Raw genomic sequence first — 20,170 nt, 5'->3', positions numbered from 1 at the left:
TGCTTTTGTAGCTGCTCTATTTGCTTATAATTTTGGAATGAAAATGCTTGTATAAACTCATGTGGCATTGTCAATGAAAGGTCAAATGGGGAAGAAGACAAAGCTATGCAAGGGAAATTGTGAAAATTGTTATTAAGGTGACCCTTACTAGGTCTGGGGAGAAATGATGACAAAGTTGGATTTGGCCACAGTGTCTTGCTCTGTTTCCTACATTGCAGTGTTCAAAAGTCTAAAAAATATCTGCTCATCATTTGCAGGGGAATCCAGTAATAACTTTGACTATTTACATGTTTTGTATGTGAAGGTGTGTGTGTGTTTTTAATCTTCGGAGATTCAACGGAAATCACCTCATTTTTTTTCCTTTTTCTTTCTGTAGGTCTCACTGGGATACTAGGTTTGGGCATTGCGTCTCCCAATTTAGCCTTTTCTCAGATGGTGACCACTTTTGGCCTGGCTGGCATTGTGGGGTACCACACTGTCTGGGGAGTGACCCCTGCTCTTCACTCACCTCTGATGTCGGTCACTAATGCGATCTCAGGTTTGTTCTTCACTTGTTTCCTCATCTTAGACTTTCATAGGCCTCTGGCCTCAAGGAGTGCTTTCAGTGAGGATTAGTAACATTGGTGCTTTCTAAAGTTGTTGTGGATAACTCAGGGGTTCCCGAAGGGTGATGGACTTGCAAGGCATGTGGCCATGGAGTGCTTGTCTTTTGGCCTGCTCCCATTTCAAGCAATGTAGATCCATTGCTATTTCTTTCAGTTATTATTTCTTTGAAGAATACTGATGAAATTTGAAAATCATTATTTTACAGACTAAGTTATACCACCCTTTAGGACCTCTTCCTTGAGTCAATGAAACATTCGGTGTAGCAAAGATATCTATCTTAGCTACGCGTAACATTGGCTCACTGTGATGCTGAAGGTGCAGGAAAAGCTTGCAAGGAGGAGAGCATCAGGCATCTTTTTGGTGTGATTTTTGCACAGCTGTTCAAGTAGCAGTCCACAGGCTTGCTTAGAAGTTACTCTTCCTGGCCCCCAGGATTGGCTTAGATATGAAACCATGAGATTCATAGTGGACAAGCATCAGGGTAGTTGGTTATCTCTTATAAACTTACTTCACTCATAGTTTCTGATTTCTGCAGAGAGCATATCCATTTTTTTTTTTTGCCAGTCCTGGGCTTGAGCTCAGGGCCTGAGCACTGTCCTTGGACTTTCTCAAGGCTAGAGCTCTACCACTTGAGCCTCAGCACCACTTCTGCCTTTTTTCTATGTATGTGGTACCGAGGAATCGAACCCGGGTCTTCATGCATGCTAGGCAAGCACTTTAACCACTAGGCCAAACTCCCGGCCCGCATATCCATTTTTTTAAAATTGTATTTTACTGTCTGGGTAATGTATAGAGGGGTACAGTTACATTAGTCATGTAGTGGGTATATTACTTCTTGAACATTCATGCCCCTTCTCATGTTTTTGTCCCCCTTTCCCTTCCTCCCACTCCCTCACAATTATCTAGCATATTCATTTTTTTTCGGTGGGTCTTGGGGCTTGAACTCTGGGCCTGGGCGCTGTCCCTGAGCTCTTCAGCTCAAGGCCACCACCCTACCTCTTGAGCCACAGCCCCACTTTCCCTTTTCTTTCTTTCTTTCTTTCTTTCTTTCTTTCTTTCTTTCTTTCTTTCTTTCTTTCTTTTTTGGATATTTTAATTGTAATTAATAGACGGGTTACATTATATTTGCTAGATAGAAGGTGTGGTGTATTACTTCACAAACATTGATACCCCTTCTCATGTTTTTGTTCATATTTCCCTCCCCACCCCCTTCCCTCATCTTGTTTTCCCTCCTTCCCTATCCTTTTTCAAATAAACAAGTAAACATATATACAATATACCAGATAACAAGGTCAGATACTGTGACCATATGAAAATAACAAAGGGACAACAAAGGAGATGAGAAATAACATAGTACCTTAAGAACAACAATCACACAATCACTCTTGTTTCCATATCCTGGAGGTCTTTTCATTTAGCCTCAGCCTATATGGCCTTATGTATCTAGGTTTTGCCCTATTGTAATCCTCTGTTAGGAGAGTCCATGTTTTATACTAATTATGACAAATGAGGCCACTTTCCCTTTTCAAGGGATTAATTGGAGATAAGAGTCTCATGGCCCAGGCTGGCTTTGAACCTTGATCCTTAGATCTCAGCCTTCTGAGTAGCGAGGATTACAGGTGTGAGCCAGCACTCCTGGCTTAGCATATCCATTTTTAAGATGCATTGCACCCAGGAAAGCTCAAAACACTGGGCTCCTGATCATTACTTCACAGTTAGTTCCTTCCTTTCCAGTTGCAAAGTACCCACCTGCAGTCACTTTTCACCAAAGCATTTTTGTCATAGAAAGTTAAAGGGCAGGGAGCTGGCAATGTGGCTTAGTAGTGGAGGGATTGCCTAGAATGCATGAGGCCCCCTGAGTTCAATTCCTCAGTACCACATAAATGAAAAAAAATAGATTAAAAAAAGAAAGTTAAAGGTTAGATTTCTCTACAAGAGGAAGAAAAGTTTGGTTAACCATTCGTGTATAGTAGTACTTCACATCAGAAAAGTATTTAAGGTGTGTTGTTAAAAGGCTTCAGGAGAGAAGTTGTTCATATCATTTTGATGAAGCTGCTTTTTTTTTTTGCATGAGGGGTCTTTGTGCAAGTCATTCAAGGTATCACTACAGTCACTCACTGTGCTGATGTTTTCTCTGTAGGTTTGACTGCAGTTGGTGGGTTGGCGCTCATGGGAGGACAGATGCTTCCTTCCACAACTTCTCAGGGTCTTGCAGCTCTTGCTACATTTATATCCTCAGTCAACATTGCAGGTACCCCAATGATGAAAGAAACCAGGGTGCTATTTGTGACAAAGACTTAAGAAATGAATATAAATCCATGTAAAGCAGGCAGTTCTGATTTTGAGAATTATACCTTAAGAAAACTCACTTCACTCAGTCCATACGTGTTCTTCATGAAAGAAATTTAAATGTTTCTGTCCATCTGTAATTATTAGAAACTTCTATTGATAAAAGAACAATTCCTTCCTTCTCTCTAAGCATGCATGATGATGACTTGTTACAAGTTAACTGGAAAGCTATTGGCTGCATAGTTTTGCATTATGTTGACTTAGCACTATCACCATGCCATCTTTAAATCAATATAATTTTAGATAAAAATTTGGTCTTTTGCCTTATCACAGTCAGTGCTTATTCATGAAAACAGCCTAGCACACCATTGATATATGAGACTCATTTGATGCTATTTTGTAACTAAAAATTCTATCAAGGGTCCAAGAAACCTGGTGCCTGTTAATGTGGTATTTTTCCCCTTTATCATTTATTTCAGAGGTTGAAAATGAGGTAACCTATCAGAAAAAAATATTGACCTTCAGTCTTTTGCATTTTCAAGCTTTTTGAATGGCTATTTACTTTTAGTCATGCAGAAATATTTGGTTTTGCATTCTGATAACAAGTCTTCTCCTCAAATACATGTAGGGATTCCCCCCTCCTTCTACTTTAATGGGATTGGCTTGATTATTAGAATTACTTTTATTCTTGAGGTTCTAAAATGTTACTTAGAGAACATATCCATAGGTGAAAAGGATATGGTTAAAATAGAACAAGTTGCATTCTAAAGAAGAAAGAAAACTCACAATGCTTAATGAGGTACCTGCTTGTGTTTGTATTTCCTTTGCTTTGATAAGGTGGCTTCCTGGTGACTAAGAGAATGCTGGATATGTTCAAGCGTCCTACAGATCCCCCAGAATACAATTACCTGTATCTACTTCCTGCTGGCACCTTTGTGGGTGGATATCTCGCTGCTTTCTACAGTGGTTATAACATTGAAGAAGTAAGAGCCCTTCGGAAACTTCCACTTTTTCCCTATTAGATTTAACATTAAACCCAAATCCAGACTACTCAAAAACACAGCTTTATCAGGGAAATAAATTAACGACCCTGGAAACACCTTGTTCAAATGAAGCATTTCCATTCTCTAAGAATCAGCACTCTACACTGCAGAGACAGACTTGCCTGCTAATGTGGGCTTCCCTGTTTGCTCCCAAGTTTTTCACATGTAAAAAAGTTGAGAAGGTATCAGTTCCTTCATCATGTACTTGACTCTTAGATTCTTGTAAAGATGCAATAACATAATCAGTAGTTAATTTGAAAACTATTTATTTATTTATTTAGCCAGTCCTGGGCTTAAGATCAGGGCCTGAGCACTGTACGTGGACTTTCTCAAAGCTAGAGCTCTACTGCTTGAGCCTCAGCACCATTTCTGGCTTTTTTACTATGTACATGGTACCAAGGAATCAAACCTGAGCCTTCCTGCATGCTAGGCAATCATCACTCTACCACTAGGCCAAACTCCCGGCCTTAATTTGAAAACTTTTAAAAACTATGAGTCCTTTTTCTGCTCTTTTGCTTCCTCTCTTATGGCTAAATGTTATGCCAATTCACTGAAAAAAAAAAACATAAATTGTGTACCATTAGGGAAAGAGTCAAGTTGAACTTTATAAGTTTCCTGCCAAAATATAATAGAGCTTCAACTTTTATCTGAATTCTACATTTCTCATTTCTTCCTACTATCTCTGACTGGATTGTTAACCTCTCTGATGGGAGAAAAATCATGTCTCTTGGTTTTTCTGAGTTGGTAACATGAGATATTATTTGAATGATAGAATCTTTTACTGAGAAGAGTTGAAATAGGCAGTTAGAAAAACCTAAATCTGAGTTCCCTATCCCATTTGCTGATCATTTACCTTGGAAAAATTGTATAATCTCTGTAAGCTTTGATATTTGATTTTGAAAAAAATGATTTTAAAAAATAGCAATTCTTTCCTCAAGTGGATATCATGACACAAGGATACAGAATACCACTGTGCGTGGTATTGATGATGCCAGGGATGAATTAGATCTTTTCTAATGTTTGATCAGGTTTAGTATTTTCAGGCTCAATAGTAATCTTACTAAATTTAGGTACTTTTATAGATATTATTGTGTATCATTTCAAACCCAGAAGAGATCAATTGACACAAACTTGCAAGTACAATTGAAAGTTAATATTCCTAGTTAATATTCCTAGTGTATAGGCAATATATATATATAGAAATAGTAGGAGAACTCAGGTCTGTCCTATTATTTCAGTTTGTCTTTAGAGAATCTTATTCTACAAAAGAGGACCTCTCTAGGCTTATAGAATGAAAGCTTTAATAATCTTTGTCTCTCTCTTTCCTTAAAAGCTCATGTATCTTGGCTCAGGCCTGTGCTGTGTTGGTGCCTTGGCCGGTCTTTCCTCTCAGGGAACAGCTCGTCTTGGAAATGCATTGGGCATGATTGGGGTCGCAGGGGGATTGGCAGCTACTCTCGGAGGCCTAAAACCAGACCCAGAACTATTAGCTCAGATGTCTGGAGCAATGGCTTTGGGTGGTACCATTGGTAAGCACTTTTCTTTCATGTACCTAAAGGTTCGAAATTTGAGTATAGTCATGTATTGCTTCACAATGTGGAGACATTTTGATGAATGTTTTCTTAGCAGTTCCATCCTTCTGCAATTTCATCCTTGTGTAAACGCCAGAGAATTTACTTACTCAAACCTAGATGGCATGGCTCATCACACAACTATGTTGTATGGGAGAGATCCCATTGTTTCTGAACTGAATACAGAATGCATTGTCAGAAGTATTTGTGTATCTAAACATCGAAAAGATATGGAAAAAATTCCAATCAGTAGAAATGGTTCATCTGCATTTATCATATAGGACCATCTCTGTACATAGTTGTACTTTGTTAGGAGACCATACTTCACCAAGAGTAAAACTTTACTAGCAATTTAATTTTTGAGTTGAAGCTCAGTTGAAGAATTAGATTTCCTGCATGGAAGTCACTTGTATGACGATTGTCCTGTTAATCATTTTCATTCAAATACCATTTTCTGAGGCCTGTCAACCAAGTTGAAAACAGGGTCACAAATACCTTGTACTCAGTTATTATTTCCTTTTATGTAGTATGTCCAGTTTGCTCATAACAGAATTGGAGATTGGGATATTTACCTCTGTGCCATGTAGCAGCTCTTTTTCCCCAGGAGATTCTGTTTCAAAACTTGTTAAAAGGTTGAAAAATACAATTGAACAGAAAATCTACTGTTGTAATTGTTGAATGGTGAGCTGGAACTATTATTAGTGTTTTTTTTAAAGGAATTTTTTTGAGCTGTTTTTAAACAGACATTGTTAAAAATGAAATTATGCTTTTTTGGTTCTGGCTTACTTAATATGATTTTTTCCAAGTCTTCCCATTTCCATTAAAAATATGGTGATGTATGTAACTGTAATCTCTCTGTACATCACCCTGACAATAAATTAAATTAAGAAATAAAATTATTTAAGTTATTAAATACATTCTATTAGAAACAAAGGTAGTAATACTAAAAACACAACTTTCTAATTAATTTACTAGACTTTATTATCTGTACTCTGGAGGTTATTTATGTCTATGTCCCTGTGTAGTAGCCATGTGCCATGTAATAGTATGGTACTGTATATTTCTTCCCAGTTCTTCATTTAATGATACCACACTGGCAGACTATAACGATCTTTGATAGAACTAGGTATACACTATACAAATAAGCTTATGCTGCAAAACGTATTATTTCATCTCTTTTCAGACCCAAGAAAATGATGGAAAACATTAATAATGCAAGGAAAACTTAACATATGTCATGACTACAGCCATTACATTGTAACTAGTACAAAAAATTGGGCAAATAGTATTCCCATATTTTATTTTATTTTGAAATTTTATTATCTTGAAGTAGTTGTACTGAGGAGTTGCCAGTTAACAAAGCAGTTTATGATTACAATATATCTTTGACCGGTGTCTCCCCTTTCCGCATTCAAATAGTCTACTATGTTCAGATCAGTTTTATCTCACTATTACATTATATGCATTACTAGAAAATGGCTGTACACCATAGTTAAAAGTTAGTTCCTGTGATATTGCATTCATGTGTACTATGGCATAATTTAGAATAAGATGCATTTCTATCATTTTCTTGGTTTTATATTTACATTTATAAAAATATAAACTGATTGGTATTTTCATAGCAAACACGTGCCAGGATCTATATTTATAAATCTATACAGACTACTTAGCAAGTAAATAAAAATTTCATAAATGCTATGAGTCAAGGCTAGTTGTATATTCTGTCAGCTAGCTGTGATGTGCAAAATGCCATTCTATACTTTTGCTCTATTACCCTGACCAATTGAGAATAAGGTGTGTGTGAGTAGGATAACAATTTCTCAGTCTTTGAAAATGTCATGAATGTTCCTGTATTGAAGAATTGTCATCAGATTCAGCAAGAAGTCACTCATGTGGCTAATGAGTGTACTCACATGCCACAACATACAATGTTTTACCTGTTATCATACTTGTTTGTATAATGCAAAAATCTTAACCAATATTTATTTGCTAAGTATGTTCATTCATCAGTTGCAAACACTGGGTTGGCTGCAGTTGAAGAATTTAGTAATAGTAGAAACATTCTGTATAAGCCAACAATCTAAGCAGAAATTGGATTAAAGAGCAATGTATTTTGTAATTTGGAAGTTGTGTAGATGCAGCTTCATTTCAAACTCATATCTTATATATTTACATGTATACAGTTTTGCCCGCAAGCATATTTAACATTATTAAATACTCACTAGTATTATCTCTGTCAGCCGATGGGAAATGCTTTTTTTGCCAGTCTTGGGCCTTGTATCCAGGGCCTGGGCACCGTCCTTGGGCTTTCTCAAGGCTAGAGCTCTACCACTTGAGCCATAGCACCATTTCTGGCTTTTTTTTCTATGTATGTGGTACAAGGAATTGAACCCTGGTCTTCCTGCATGCAAGGCAAGCACTCTATCACTAGGCCAAACTCCCGGCCCTGATGGGAAATTCTTTAGGCGTGATCTTCGCAAATATTCTGAGATCTAGTCCTTCTACTTACCTTTCCCATATATTTCCTATTGCTTTGAAAGTTGATTGGGCATTCAGTACTGAGTTTTGCATCTTGATTTTGGACTTGGTTTCTCTCTACCCACCTGAAAACCTTATTTTTCCTTTCATAGTCTAATTGTTTTCTAAAGTTCTCTAAACCACTAACAATAGAGAAAAGGAGTAAACATTCAGTGGTAAGAATGTAAGGAGATTTAACTGAAGCTTTAAGTAACTTGAGGAAGCTTATGATTAGGACAGTGTTTGAAATTCATGAGAGGAAGACCTATGTATTGATGCTGTATGTTTGTGTTATTTGGTGTATGTTTATTGAGAAAACTAACTACTTTGAAAGATAATATATCTGTATCTATCTCCAATTTCTTCTAGATAACCCTTATCCCAAATATTTAGCCCATGCTAAGAACTAGGTAATATTTATTGATGGAAACCTTGTGTGATTTGTTGTGGTTGCATCTTAAAAAGTCTGTCATATTTTAATTTCTATTTGACCTTTATTTCCCAACAGGATTGACAATTGCCAAACGCATCCAGATTTCTGATTTGCCTCAGTTAGTGGCTGCTTTCCATAGTTTAGTGGGTTTGGCAGCTGTACTTACTTGCATATCTGAGTACATCGTAGAGTATCCACATTTTGCTGTGGATGCAACAGCCAATCTCACCAAGACCATAGCTTATCTTGGCACTTACATTGGTGGAGTCACCTTTAGTGGGTCTCTTATTGCCTATGGAAAATTACAAGGTAAGTGAGTCAGTATGATGTGGAAGGAATGTTTGTTGTTTAGTGTGTTCAGGGATTTATTTCAATTCAGAAATACCTTCACAAGCAACTCTATTAAGTGAAGAGGAATTCCATAACCCTTAGACTATGCACAGTACTCCCTCAACTTATGAAGATGCTTCTTTTTTAATGATCCTTAGGTACATCAAAGCGTTCTGGCTTTTTCTTCTTCAGATAGCCAACCCAGGAAATTTGTATGAAGATGGTTGACATTAGATAAGACATGTAAACAAAATAATGTATACATATCCAGATGCAGTATCTCACACCAGTTATTCTAGGTACTCAAGAGGCAGAGCTTGGGAGAATCATAGGCTGAGGCCATCCCCGACCCTCATCTCAATTAATAAAATGCTGAGTAGTTCATGCTTGTCATACTATCTATATAGGAGGATTGTGTTTCAGGCTGATTTGGGCATAAATAGGAGACCCTATTAAAAATGGAGCAAAAAGAGCTGGGGGCATGGATCAGGTAGAAGAATGCCTGTCTGGTTAGGGCAATGCCTTGAGTTTAAATCCTAATATTTTACAAAAAGGTCCTTATAATCTTTGCTCACAGATGTCTATACAGACTTCACAGAAATGAGCTTTATATATTTTCTAGAACAGAGAGAATCTTATTGAGTAATTTATGTGATTGGTAAATCCTACTCACTTTAAAAGCAAATATGTATTTTAGAGTTCTACCACAGCAACTTTTACTACTGCTGTAGTCAGAAACATGGAATAGGAGGAAAAGCTAAAAAGGCTGTGTTCAGTGTTTTCACAAAGAAATGAATCCCTAGAGAAACGTAAAAATCTGGTCTTGCCTCTCAGTAATAACATCGTTAAATGGGGAAACATCCATGAAAATTAACAGTTCTAAAAGAACTTCAAGCCCATGACATTTCTGTCTTGGGTCTTCTCTTTAGAAATAACTAACAAACGAGGGCTCTTCTCCCTTGGGCTTAGTGGATAAAATCAGAAATGTTAATGTACTAGGACTCTGTATTGAAGTTTTAACTAAATAAAACCACACTTAACAACTTCTGTGTTGGGGGAAAAAATCACTTTTTAAGATTCCGTGACAGAGTAAAGAAATTATGTGGTCAAAGTTAGGAAAAGAACAGTTAAGTCAAACCATACTTTTCCTATTTCCATTAATGCTTGTTCTATATAATAACTCAAAAACAATTTTGTTTCATATCTAGTGATACACAGTGAAATAGAGTGAGGGTTTGATGACCAGGTTATTTCTCTAACATAGTAGTTTAGGGTTGAAAGACCCATTCTTGAGATTGTGTGTGAGGATTTCGTACAGCACATTCTAAATTTTGAATACCACGTGCTTTGGTCTAGGTATCCTGAAGTCTGCTCCTCTCCTCCTACCTGGAAGGCACTTACTCAATGCAGGCTTGCTGGCTGCTAGTGTGGGCGGGATGATCCCGTTTATGGCTGACCCCAGCTTTACCACTGGCATTACCTGCTTAGGCTCAGTGTCAGCTCTGTCTGCTATCATGGTAAGAAGCTATAGATGGAAAAGTTCATACTGTACTTAGCAAGGGACTGTAGGTATTTTGTTAGATTACCATGTAGCCATATATTTTTTTCCTGTTTTTTTGAACTAGGCTTTAAAAAAAAGTTTGTATTTATTTTGTTAGGCGTATCCAGTTTTACCAGGAGTTTTATTATGGTGTATTTTTTATACAAGTAAACAATCATAATTGACCTTATCTACTTCAGCATTCTTCCCCATCCTACTTCTTAAAACAATTTCAACATTTTATTGTACTATTTTCATATATTCAAATAAATTATTTGACCATACTTATCCTTATTCATTCACTTCCTTAGCTCCTCTTCCACTAGTTCTCATCTCTCTATTTGAGCCTGTCTTGTTTACTTGCATTTATCCTTTTTTTAAAGCCTGTATTGGTTACACCAGAAGGTTTCACAATGTTATTTCAGACATGAACATGTATTGTTTTTCTCAGAACAACCCTCTATTGCTTTCTCTCCCCACACCCTTCCAACCCACTTTTAATCAATAGCTTTCACTGAAGTTTCTTATGCTGTTTTCAAACTTGCATTATATATTCATCTTTCTTTTCCTCATAGTCCAAAAGTTAAAATAATGTTCTATTTATTTCTGTGTATGTAGGTATATGTGCTTATGAGCATGTCCCTGAATATGTGTATTCTATGTCTAGCTTCTACATATGAGAAGAAATATATGAGAAATATATAAAAAAAACCACTTTCTTTCAGCCAAATCTATCAGTTAAAAGACAGCTTTATTGTGTGGTCTTCATTGGATCAATGTGTTGGCAAATAGGAGTTTAAAAATACCAAGGGTTTCAACTTTATTGATTAAGCGCCTACTGGGTGACAAGCCCGGCAAAATACTGCTTTAGGGTTTATGTAACAAGTATAAGATAGCTTTTTCCTATTAGTTGCTCTCAACTTCATTGGAAGAAGCACCACCAACTCAAACAAGTATATAAAATAAATAATACCACTGAAGAAACCTCATATGCTCATCTTGGTGTTAAGCCTTCCATGATTGGATATATATATATATATGTGTATGTGTGTGTATATATATATGTATATATATATATATATTTGCTTTAATGTAGTGTTTGAGAGAATTGACCAGATGGGAGATGTGGTCAGTGGCTGAAGTAGAACTTGTTTGAAACTACTAATCAGGAAACTGGAGTGATTAGGAGGCAAGACATTACATGTTAGAAGTTCAGTTTTCTGATGTTAACTTTGCTATCTGCTTTGGTTTTCGTGCTAGGGTGTGACTTTGACAGCTGCTATAGGGGGTGCTGACATGCCTGTTGTGATCACCGTGCTAAACAGCTACTCAGGCTGGGCACTGTGTGCAGAGGGCTTCCTGCTCAACAACAACCTGCTGACAGTTGTGGGTGCCCTCATCGGCTCCTCTGGTGCCATCCTGTCATACATCATGTGTGTGGTAAGAGACATATGTGAAAGGAAAGGAAATGCATCTCCACAAACATGGACATGCTAGTCACTTCTTTTCAGTAAGAATAAGTCTGCTTCATTTATTGCTTTTAATTATTTTCAACAGAAACACCAGAATTTTCTATGTGAATACATGTATTTTCCTTCCTGCCTCTTTAAAAATGATTTTTATTTACGTATGGCAACTAATAAGTGTTATAAAATGAATAAGACTTTGAGTTAGTTATTCAAAGAAGTTATACTATTGGAATTCTCTCCTGTGGGCTGAGTTCACGGGAATGGGAATAGATGATGAAGAGAGGAATGGTGAGAGAATGCATAATATTGTGCATGTGTGCACATGCACGCACGCACGAGTGTGTGTGTGTGTGTGTGTGTGTGTGTGTAAAAATGGGACTAGGAAAAGTTTTCCCCACAATGAATTTAAAGATATAACTATAAAGATGTTAATTTATATGTATTTTCTACGTAATAGGTTTGGATGACTATTAAAGTATAAAACTAAGTGAAATAAGTATGTCTTTAATATGATAAATATCGAGATAAAAAATTATCCTACTTCAACCACCTTGGTGGTTTTAGAACAAAGAAGTAAAATCCTGTGGTTTACAATTCAACATTTCCTTTTCTTAATCTAAATACCTCATTGTCATTTACTTGTTGAAGTTATCTCCGTTTGCTCAAGGCTAGCACTCTACCACTTAAACTCCAGGACCACTTGCAGCTTTTTCTGTGATTTAATTGATAAGAGAACTATCCTGCCCAGGCTGGTTTTGAACGTGATCCTCAGATCTCTGCTTTCTGAGTAGCTGAGATTATAGACATGAGACACCAGCTATATAAATGTTTTTAAAGAAGAAAAAATATATTCAGTTGCTTATAAGGATTAATGTCTCTAAAAAATGGATTTATAATGCTTTGAGTTTGTTTCAGTTGGAGAATTCAATGACCAGCAGAGGGCAGCAGATTTTCATTATTTGTGCTTTGCCAGCAAACTGATATTAAAATTGAGATTTGAACTTTATCAAAGTCAGTGGTATACTGAGAATAAAGGGAAAGACTTTTTACCAAGGTTTTGAAGGTCATCATGGTTGCCTTTCTGCTTTTTTGAAAATAAAGTTTACAAGCATACATTTATAATACAAAAGGTTTAGTTGTGATATTTGCATACAGACATACACTTTGACCTAATTCATCCTGTCTATATTGTCTTTTCCTGACTTCCCTTCTTACTTATTTTAACAGTTTTTGGAAAGTTTTATTAGGCTTTTCTCATGGGTATTTCCTATCCATGGATGTCTATCATCTACAGATAGATGAGAATATATAGTATGCATATAAAATACACTCTGATTACCAGTGGCTTATGTCAGTAATCTTAGCTACTCAGGAGGCTAAGATCAAAGGATTGTGGTTCAAAGCCAGCCCATGTCAGGAAAGTCTGTGGACTCTTACCCCCAGTTAACCACCCTAAAAACCTGAAGTAGAGCTGTGGCTCAAGTGGTAGAATACTAGTAGCACAAGGATAACATGCAGGCCCTGACTTCAAACCTCAGGACCAACACACACACACACACACACATACACACACACACACACACACACTATATATATATATATGAAATTTATTACTATATATTTATATGCACATATATGCATACATATATATGTATACACACATATATGCACACACGCACACACACATACACACACACAATCTTTGGTCATCCACACCATTTTTTATCCTGTTACTTTTCCCCTCAAGCAGTCTTGCAATGTATAATCATTTATACTTCCTCTTTTCTTCTTAGGTCTAGATTTTATATTCCAATGAGAATATTTAATATTTTTTCTTTAAAAAATTTTATATTATCTTTTTGTAGTTTTATAAACAAGTTGCCATTATCAAAGCTGTTTATAAATATAATGCATCTTGATAAATGTCACCACTTTCAACATTCTCACCCACATCTCCCAACCCACCCTTTCCCTCAATCTTTTGTAGGATATACATTGAATTCTTGAGTACATTCTCCTTCTCACTTGTTTACCCCTTTCCCCTTGACCCTACCCCATCCCTTGCAAATACCCAGTTCCCAGTGTTTATTTTGTTAAACTTTGACTTTACTTTTCTAAGGAATTGCACTGTGTGAATTATCTCATAAGTGTACCATATTTTAGTTCATACACTTGCATACCACCCAGTGTATATGCTTACAAGTTTATAAGCTAATTCTAGCTTTCACATATTAAGGAAAACATACAACCTTGTTTAGTTGCTCTGGAAAGCAGTATGGAGATTCCTCAAAAAACTAAGCATAGAACTGACCTATGATACAACAATTCCATTCCGGGGCATTTATCCAAAAGATTATAAACCAGGCAGGATGCAATAAAGCTACCAGCACAATCATGTTCACAAAAACACTATTGACCATAGCCAAGGCATGGGATCAACAATATCCAATTACGATAAAAATTGAAAAATGTTGGTAGTGTCTAAATAATCTCAAATCTAATTTGCTTTATAGCTAGGTATTGAGTAGACATTAGCTTCTTTATGATTTATAATCTTTCTGTTAGAATTGGGATTACCTGGGAAGTAGAGCTCTTGTAGAACTAGGATAGTATTTTTCAGACAGAAATTTTCTGGTCTTTGTACTTTGCTGCCTGTTTTCAAATGAAGATAGTACGAAGTGAGTCAAGAGACAAAACAAAAATAATTTATTTTGACTTTGTGATGGACTGATCAGTACCTACAAAACAGTAACATGTAAGAGGCTGGTCATAGTATATATGTTATTGCTTCAGCTTTTTTCTTTTTTATGACCTTGTGTTTGTTTTCAGACTTATTTTTTATAGGCATTTGGAATTATATGAATTAAGGAACTCTTTAATGTAGAATAAAAGTTTTATTATAGGGCTTAGTAGCTTAAAAAGGCCAGCCTTGCCCAGTATTGCAAAGTTTTTGTCTTGGAAGCTGGGAACTGTTCAATCTGTTAATCAGTAGCCACAGGATAGCTTTATGAATTACTTAAGTAAGCAAAAGAAGAAGAAGAAAAGAGAGACAAAGCTGTAAACCCTAAATGTTTATTGAGGATATGATGTTGCAATGTAAGTTGGGGGATAACAAATAAAGTAGCTTTTACAAGACCTCATGGAAATTAATATCGTGGTAATATAACTATGGATATGTATTCAACAAGCTCATTTTGATTGTTAGACTACTATGGGCTCTCAATTGTCTTTTCTTTTCTTTTTTTTTCTTTTTGCCAGGGGCTTGAACCCAGGTCTTGAGCTTTCTCTAGGCTAATGCTCTACCACTTGAGCCACAGCACTATTTCTGGCTTTTTTCTATATATGTGGTATCGAGGAATCAAACCCCGGTCTTCATGTATGCTAGGCAAGCACTCCACCACTAGGCCAAACTCCGGGCCCCTCAATTGTTTGTTCTCTTAATTGCTATCAGAAATGTGTACACTTCACTTTCATGTCCTCAGAAATTCTTTCCTTTTCTTCCACTCTGTTTTATAAATAATGCTTACTTTTATAAATGCTATGATGTAAAGTACTATTAGAATAGGTGATTTTACATTTATCTCTCTGTATTGTAGCTTTCTGTGTTCTAGCCCTCAGAAGGACTTGGTGATGAGATGATTTCTGTGAAATATCTCCTTTTCTAAAGTAGTTTTTGTTTAGTGTGGTGGCTCATGCCTGTAATCCTAGCTTAAGAGAAGATCGGGAGGATCATGGTTCAAGGCCATCTGGGCAATTGAACCTAATTTCAACCAAGAAAGCTTAATTTAGTGGCATGTGCCTGTCATCCCAGCTTTCTGGGGGATATAAATAGGAAGGTCATAGTCCGGGCTCTCCAGGACAAAATATTGAGAACTTGTTTGAAACATGACTGAATCGAAAAAGGGCTAGAAAGATGGCCTACAAAATGCAAAGTTCTTAGCTCACACCCTACTACTATTAAAAACAATTTTTTGTAACCTAGCATTTTTGAATCAAGTTGTAAAGGCAAAGGCTTGGTAGAACTTAGTTTTTTTTTTGTCTTATGTGGGACTTGAACTTTGGGCCTGGGCTTTATCCCTGAGCTCTTCAGTTCAAGGCTGCCAACCTACTCTTGAGCCACAGCACCACTTCCTTTTTTTATTACTTAATTTCAGGATTTGTGATTCAGAAGAGGAAATTTATGAAGTTTCAAGGAGAGTTATTTCAGTTTTAGTTTAAGAATTTAAAGCTTCATGACAGTTCAGCATTATGAACTCAATTAAAAGTGTTACTTTAAAATTTTACTGAAGAATGGCTTTTTCATGCATTAATGTATAGAAAGCTATTCTAGGTTTTATTTGGTGTATAATAATCTTAGACAATTTTTTAGACTTTGAGCTCTAAAAAATGTGAATGCTGTTTGATAAAAGTGCTTAGGCTGAAAGAACGATGAAAATAAATTCTGATAGTACTTTGATCTATCTTTGAAATTTATATTATGTATTTAGGTGTAGTTTTTAATAAGAGTTACATTCTGTATCTACAAGGTGGTCACTGGACACCATTATTGCACCAGTAATCAATACTTTGTCTTTCCCTGATATAGTGTTGATTAGCATAGAACTCCAAGTGCTTTATAAATAATAAAAGTGTTTTCTCTTTTTCTTAAAGTGTTAGATTGACACCTGTGTCACTAAATGTTATCATGGATATACTTATTGTAACTATTTAAATAGACAATAGAATTTTAGGAGAATTTTTTCTGAAATGATAAATTTCAAGTTTAATCATATAGAATGACTACTCTTTTTTTTTTTTTTTGCCAGTCCTGAGCTTGAGCTCAGGGCCTGAGCACTGTCCTTGGACTTTCCCAAGGCTAGAGCTCTACCACATGAGCCTCAGCACCACTTCCAGCTTTTTTCTATGTATGTGGTACCAAGGAGTTGAGCACGGGTCTTCGTGCATGCTAGGCAAGCACTTTAACCACTAGGTCAAACTCCCAGCCTCTGGAATGACTACTCTTGATTCATGCACAGTAGCAGCAATTTGGATTTTTGAAATTTATTATTTATTTTGCTGGTCTTGAGGGCGTAAGCTTAGGGCGTAGGCACTTCAGTCTTACTTTGTTCAGGGCTAACACTTTACCACTTGAACCACAGCTCCACTTCTGCTTTTTATTTTTTTTGGTAGTTTGTTGGAGATAAAAGTCCTATGGACTTTCTTGAGTGGGTTGGCTTTGAACTATGATCCTTAGAACTCAGATTCCTGAGTAGCTATAATTACAGGCATGAGCTACTTGCAGCCAGCTAAAGGTTAAGTTTTTCCTCCTTCCCTTCTTCCCTCCCTTCCTTTCTTCCTTCTGTTTTTCTCTCTGTCATTATTTTTTTTTGCCAGTCCTGGGGCTTGAACTCAGAGCCTGAAAACTGTCCTTGGGCTAGCTCTCTACTACTTGAGCCACAGCACCACTTCTGGCTTTTTCTATATATATGGTACAAAGGAATCGAATCCAGTTTTCATGTATGCAAGGCAACCACTCTACCACTAGGCCAAACTTCCAGCCCCTTTTTCTTTCTTTTATCTGTTAGAAATGGTAGATTCAGTTTTTCCATTAACTTCTAAACTTGGTCATTTGTATTGATTTGTTTTTCATTTATTTGCTGAATGTTTTTGTTCAATTGACTTGCTTGTAAAAAGAAATGATATATTACTGTCTTACTAATTTCTTATACTAATATGTACCTAACCTTATCCATAGACCCCTTTTGGAAGTGAAAAATAGTAAAATCCTAATCAATTTATCTTCTATGAAAACTTACATGTTGTATTTCTTGAGACCATAATAGATTTGGAGGATAAGCATAATTCTCTATGTTCCCCCTTTTTTTCTTTCTCTTGAATACAGAAAGCAGCAGAATTATAAATGAAACCTATCTTTAAATTTGATTTCTTTTCTTGCTCTTGGTAGTCTGATTCACTGGAGAGATCTATAGGACCACTTTGTAAAGCTTTTTGTTCTTCTCATTCTCTGTATTTCTCTTTCACTCTGATGAAATACATCAAAATATGGAGAGAGAAGTATGCTCAAGCAGCATTCAGGAAATTATAGTAGATTTTGTTATTCCATTAATTTTTAAATTTTACTGGTAATTTTCATTATTTTACTTTGAAGTAATTTTATTGTTAATATTAGTGTGTTGTACAGAAGGGCTACGATTTCATGGGCCAAGTAATGAGTACACTTTGTTTTTTGGAGCATGTCACCCCCGCTTTTGTTTCGCTGTTTCCCTTCTCCCTTCCCTGTCTACAAGTTTCATGGGTCATTTTCCATATATTATATTCTGAATAGCATGACTGCATTTGTTCACCCTTCCTCCCTCCCTTTTTGCTCTCTCCCTCTCTCCTCCCCCCATTGCTCCTCAAGAAAAAAAAGTAAAAATGAAAGCAAAGGCAAATACCCACTACCACCAAACCAAAAAAAGCACACAAAAAAAATCCAAACAAGCCATGTTTCCATCTTTTGAATTTCATTTCAATGCATATAGTATCAGTTTGCAAATGACTTATAAACAGAATATGTGTTTTTCAAATGCCTCTGTTATTTAAATTTTTGAAGTAATTTTCAAAAATGCTTGAATTTACCTGGTCAAAATGCTTTATGTGGTCAAGTGAACTTCTTTAAATGGTTTGAATATCCTATCACAAAATTTGCACTATTCTCAAAGAGTTTCATGGATTAAACTCACAGTTGATAGTATTGCTTTTCAGGCAATGAATCGCTCCCTGGCTAATGTGATACTTGGAGGTTATGGTACCACTTCGACAGCTGGTGGAAAACCCATGGAAGTTTCTGGCACGCATACAGAAGTCAATCTTGATAATGCAGTTGAGATGATTCAAGAAGCTAAGAGCATTATTATCACTCCAGGTAAAAAAGGGAAATGCCAAAGCAATAGTAGTTATTACTGATTATATTCAAATAATGTCTTATAATGGAAAAAGTATTAGAATGTCTTTATTTTTGAAAATGCTATGGAAATTTGGTAGCAACTCAATAGGTTTTAAGTGTGAAATACTACTGAGAGTTCTCAGTTTAGTTTAATATTTTGGACATTACATAGATATTGTATCAGTCATATCTTTCTGTGATTCAGTACACACATTAAGTCATTGTTTAGTCTTAATTATTTTTTCCCATTGGCAAATTTTGGATCTATTATCAAGATTAAATTAGATATAATGTATAAAAATAGATGTCCCCTCCACACATTAGACTTTCAGTTAGTGTTGATCTCTTTGCAAAAATAAATATAAAAAAATAATAAACAATTACATGGCTTTCATCAGATGAGGACATAGTCTAGAAAAAGTTTGGACTGTGAGGGGAAAATCCCCTTTTGTCCTTAAGTTTGTCTCTTACGGCACATATGACATTAACAAAATAATTTAACCTCTGTAGATCTTAATTTTCAGTGGTCTAATGCTTAGCTCAGTTCTTCACTCTTAACCTTATGTTGTTATAGACAATAGAAGTTTTATGTGAAGAAACCGACCAATTTTGTATGTGGATAGTTTAACTAATTGGTTGCACATGAAGATTAAAAACAACAGGCACAGCCAAATGGAATGCTAAGCCACAAAACTTCTTACCTTGGGACAGTTTACTTGAAGGGATATTTAAAACATGTGTTTGTACTTTGGAGATGTCATAAGAATGGGTCTGCTATTTGCCAATTAGTACACATAATGTAAATGAACTAAATCTACCCATGTATGGGTCACATCTGCATAATGAATTGTTCCAGCCAAAATGGCAGCTGTTATGAAACTATTGGAATGTAAAGGTGTAAAGATATGAAGGGAAGACATAGTCTTTTCCTCTAGACATTTTCCAGTGAGTGAAGAAGTCACATAGGCAGATTAAATAATGCAAGATAGCTTGTAAAAATGGCTAAATTGAACTATGTAGACAGCTTTTCTCTCATGAGGAACTTAAAGAAGTTTGTAGGAAAGTGATGACTTTCCTTGAGCTTTAAAGAATAGAGGGTGTTAGGGGCCAGGGAAGGCCAAGAAAATAGCTAGAGCCAGATGTTGGCATTTGGAAAAGTGGAGACAGTTATGAGATGATAGCAGAATGCAGAAGTTAAAGGGGAAGAACATGACTGGTTCTTGGTTTTATATTTGTATAAATGGGGAACTTAAAAATATTATATTTGGTGTAGGGGTAGGATTGGGTGGGACAGAAGGTTTCTAAAACCTCTCTTTGGAGACTTTATGTCTGTATAATGCTCATGTTGTACTAGAACTCAGTTCAGGGTAAGCCTTCACAGATCATGCGAGGTTGTTGAAATCTTGGGTACAAGAAAAAGTGAGCTAGCTTTCATACAAACAAACAA

The 20,170-nt window shown here is 36.1% G+C and overlaps 1 protein-coding gene across 3 annotated transcripts in view; it reads left to right on the top strand.

Moving 5' to 3' along the window:
- The window catches only part of Nnt (nicotinamide nucleotide transhydrogenase), a 101,808-nt gene that overhangs the window by 54,003 nt on the left and 27,635 nt on the right, over window positions 1–20,170 (top strand). For all 3 annotated transcript variants that reach the window (XM_090331966.1, XM_090331968.1, XM_090331967.1), the window contains exons 11-18: window positions 377–538; window positions 2,747–2,857; window positions 3,733–3,878; window positions 5,272–5,467; window positions 8,535–8,768; window positions 10,146–10,306; window positions 11,590–11,769; window positions 18,543–18,702. In XM_090331966.1, the coding sequence (XP_090188092.1) occupies window positions 377–538; window positions 2,747–2,857; window positions 3,733–3,878; window positions 5,272–5,467; window positions 8,535–8,768; window positions 10,146–10,306; window positions 11,590–11,769; window positions 18,543–18,702 (1,350 nt within the window). The remainder of the gene's footprint in view (window positions 1–376; window positions 539–2,746; window positions 2,858–3,732; window positions 3,879–5,271; window positions 5,468–8,534; window positions 8,769–10,145; window positions 10,307–11,589; window positions 11,770–18,542; window positions 18,703–20,170) is intronic.

This window comes from Megascapheus bottae, chromosome 4, assembly GCF_031878675.1.
Source record: "Megascapheus bottae isolate mThoBot1 chromosome 4, mThoBot2.hap1, whole genome shotgun sequence".
NCBI classification, from domain to species: domain Eukaryota; kingdom Metazoa; phylum Chordata; class Mammalia; order Rodentia; family Geomyidae; genus Megascapheus; species Megascapheus bottae.
The sequence above is the reverse complement of the archived record's forward strand: the minus strand, read 5'-3'. Positions and strand labels throughout refer to the sequence as shown.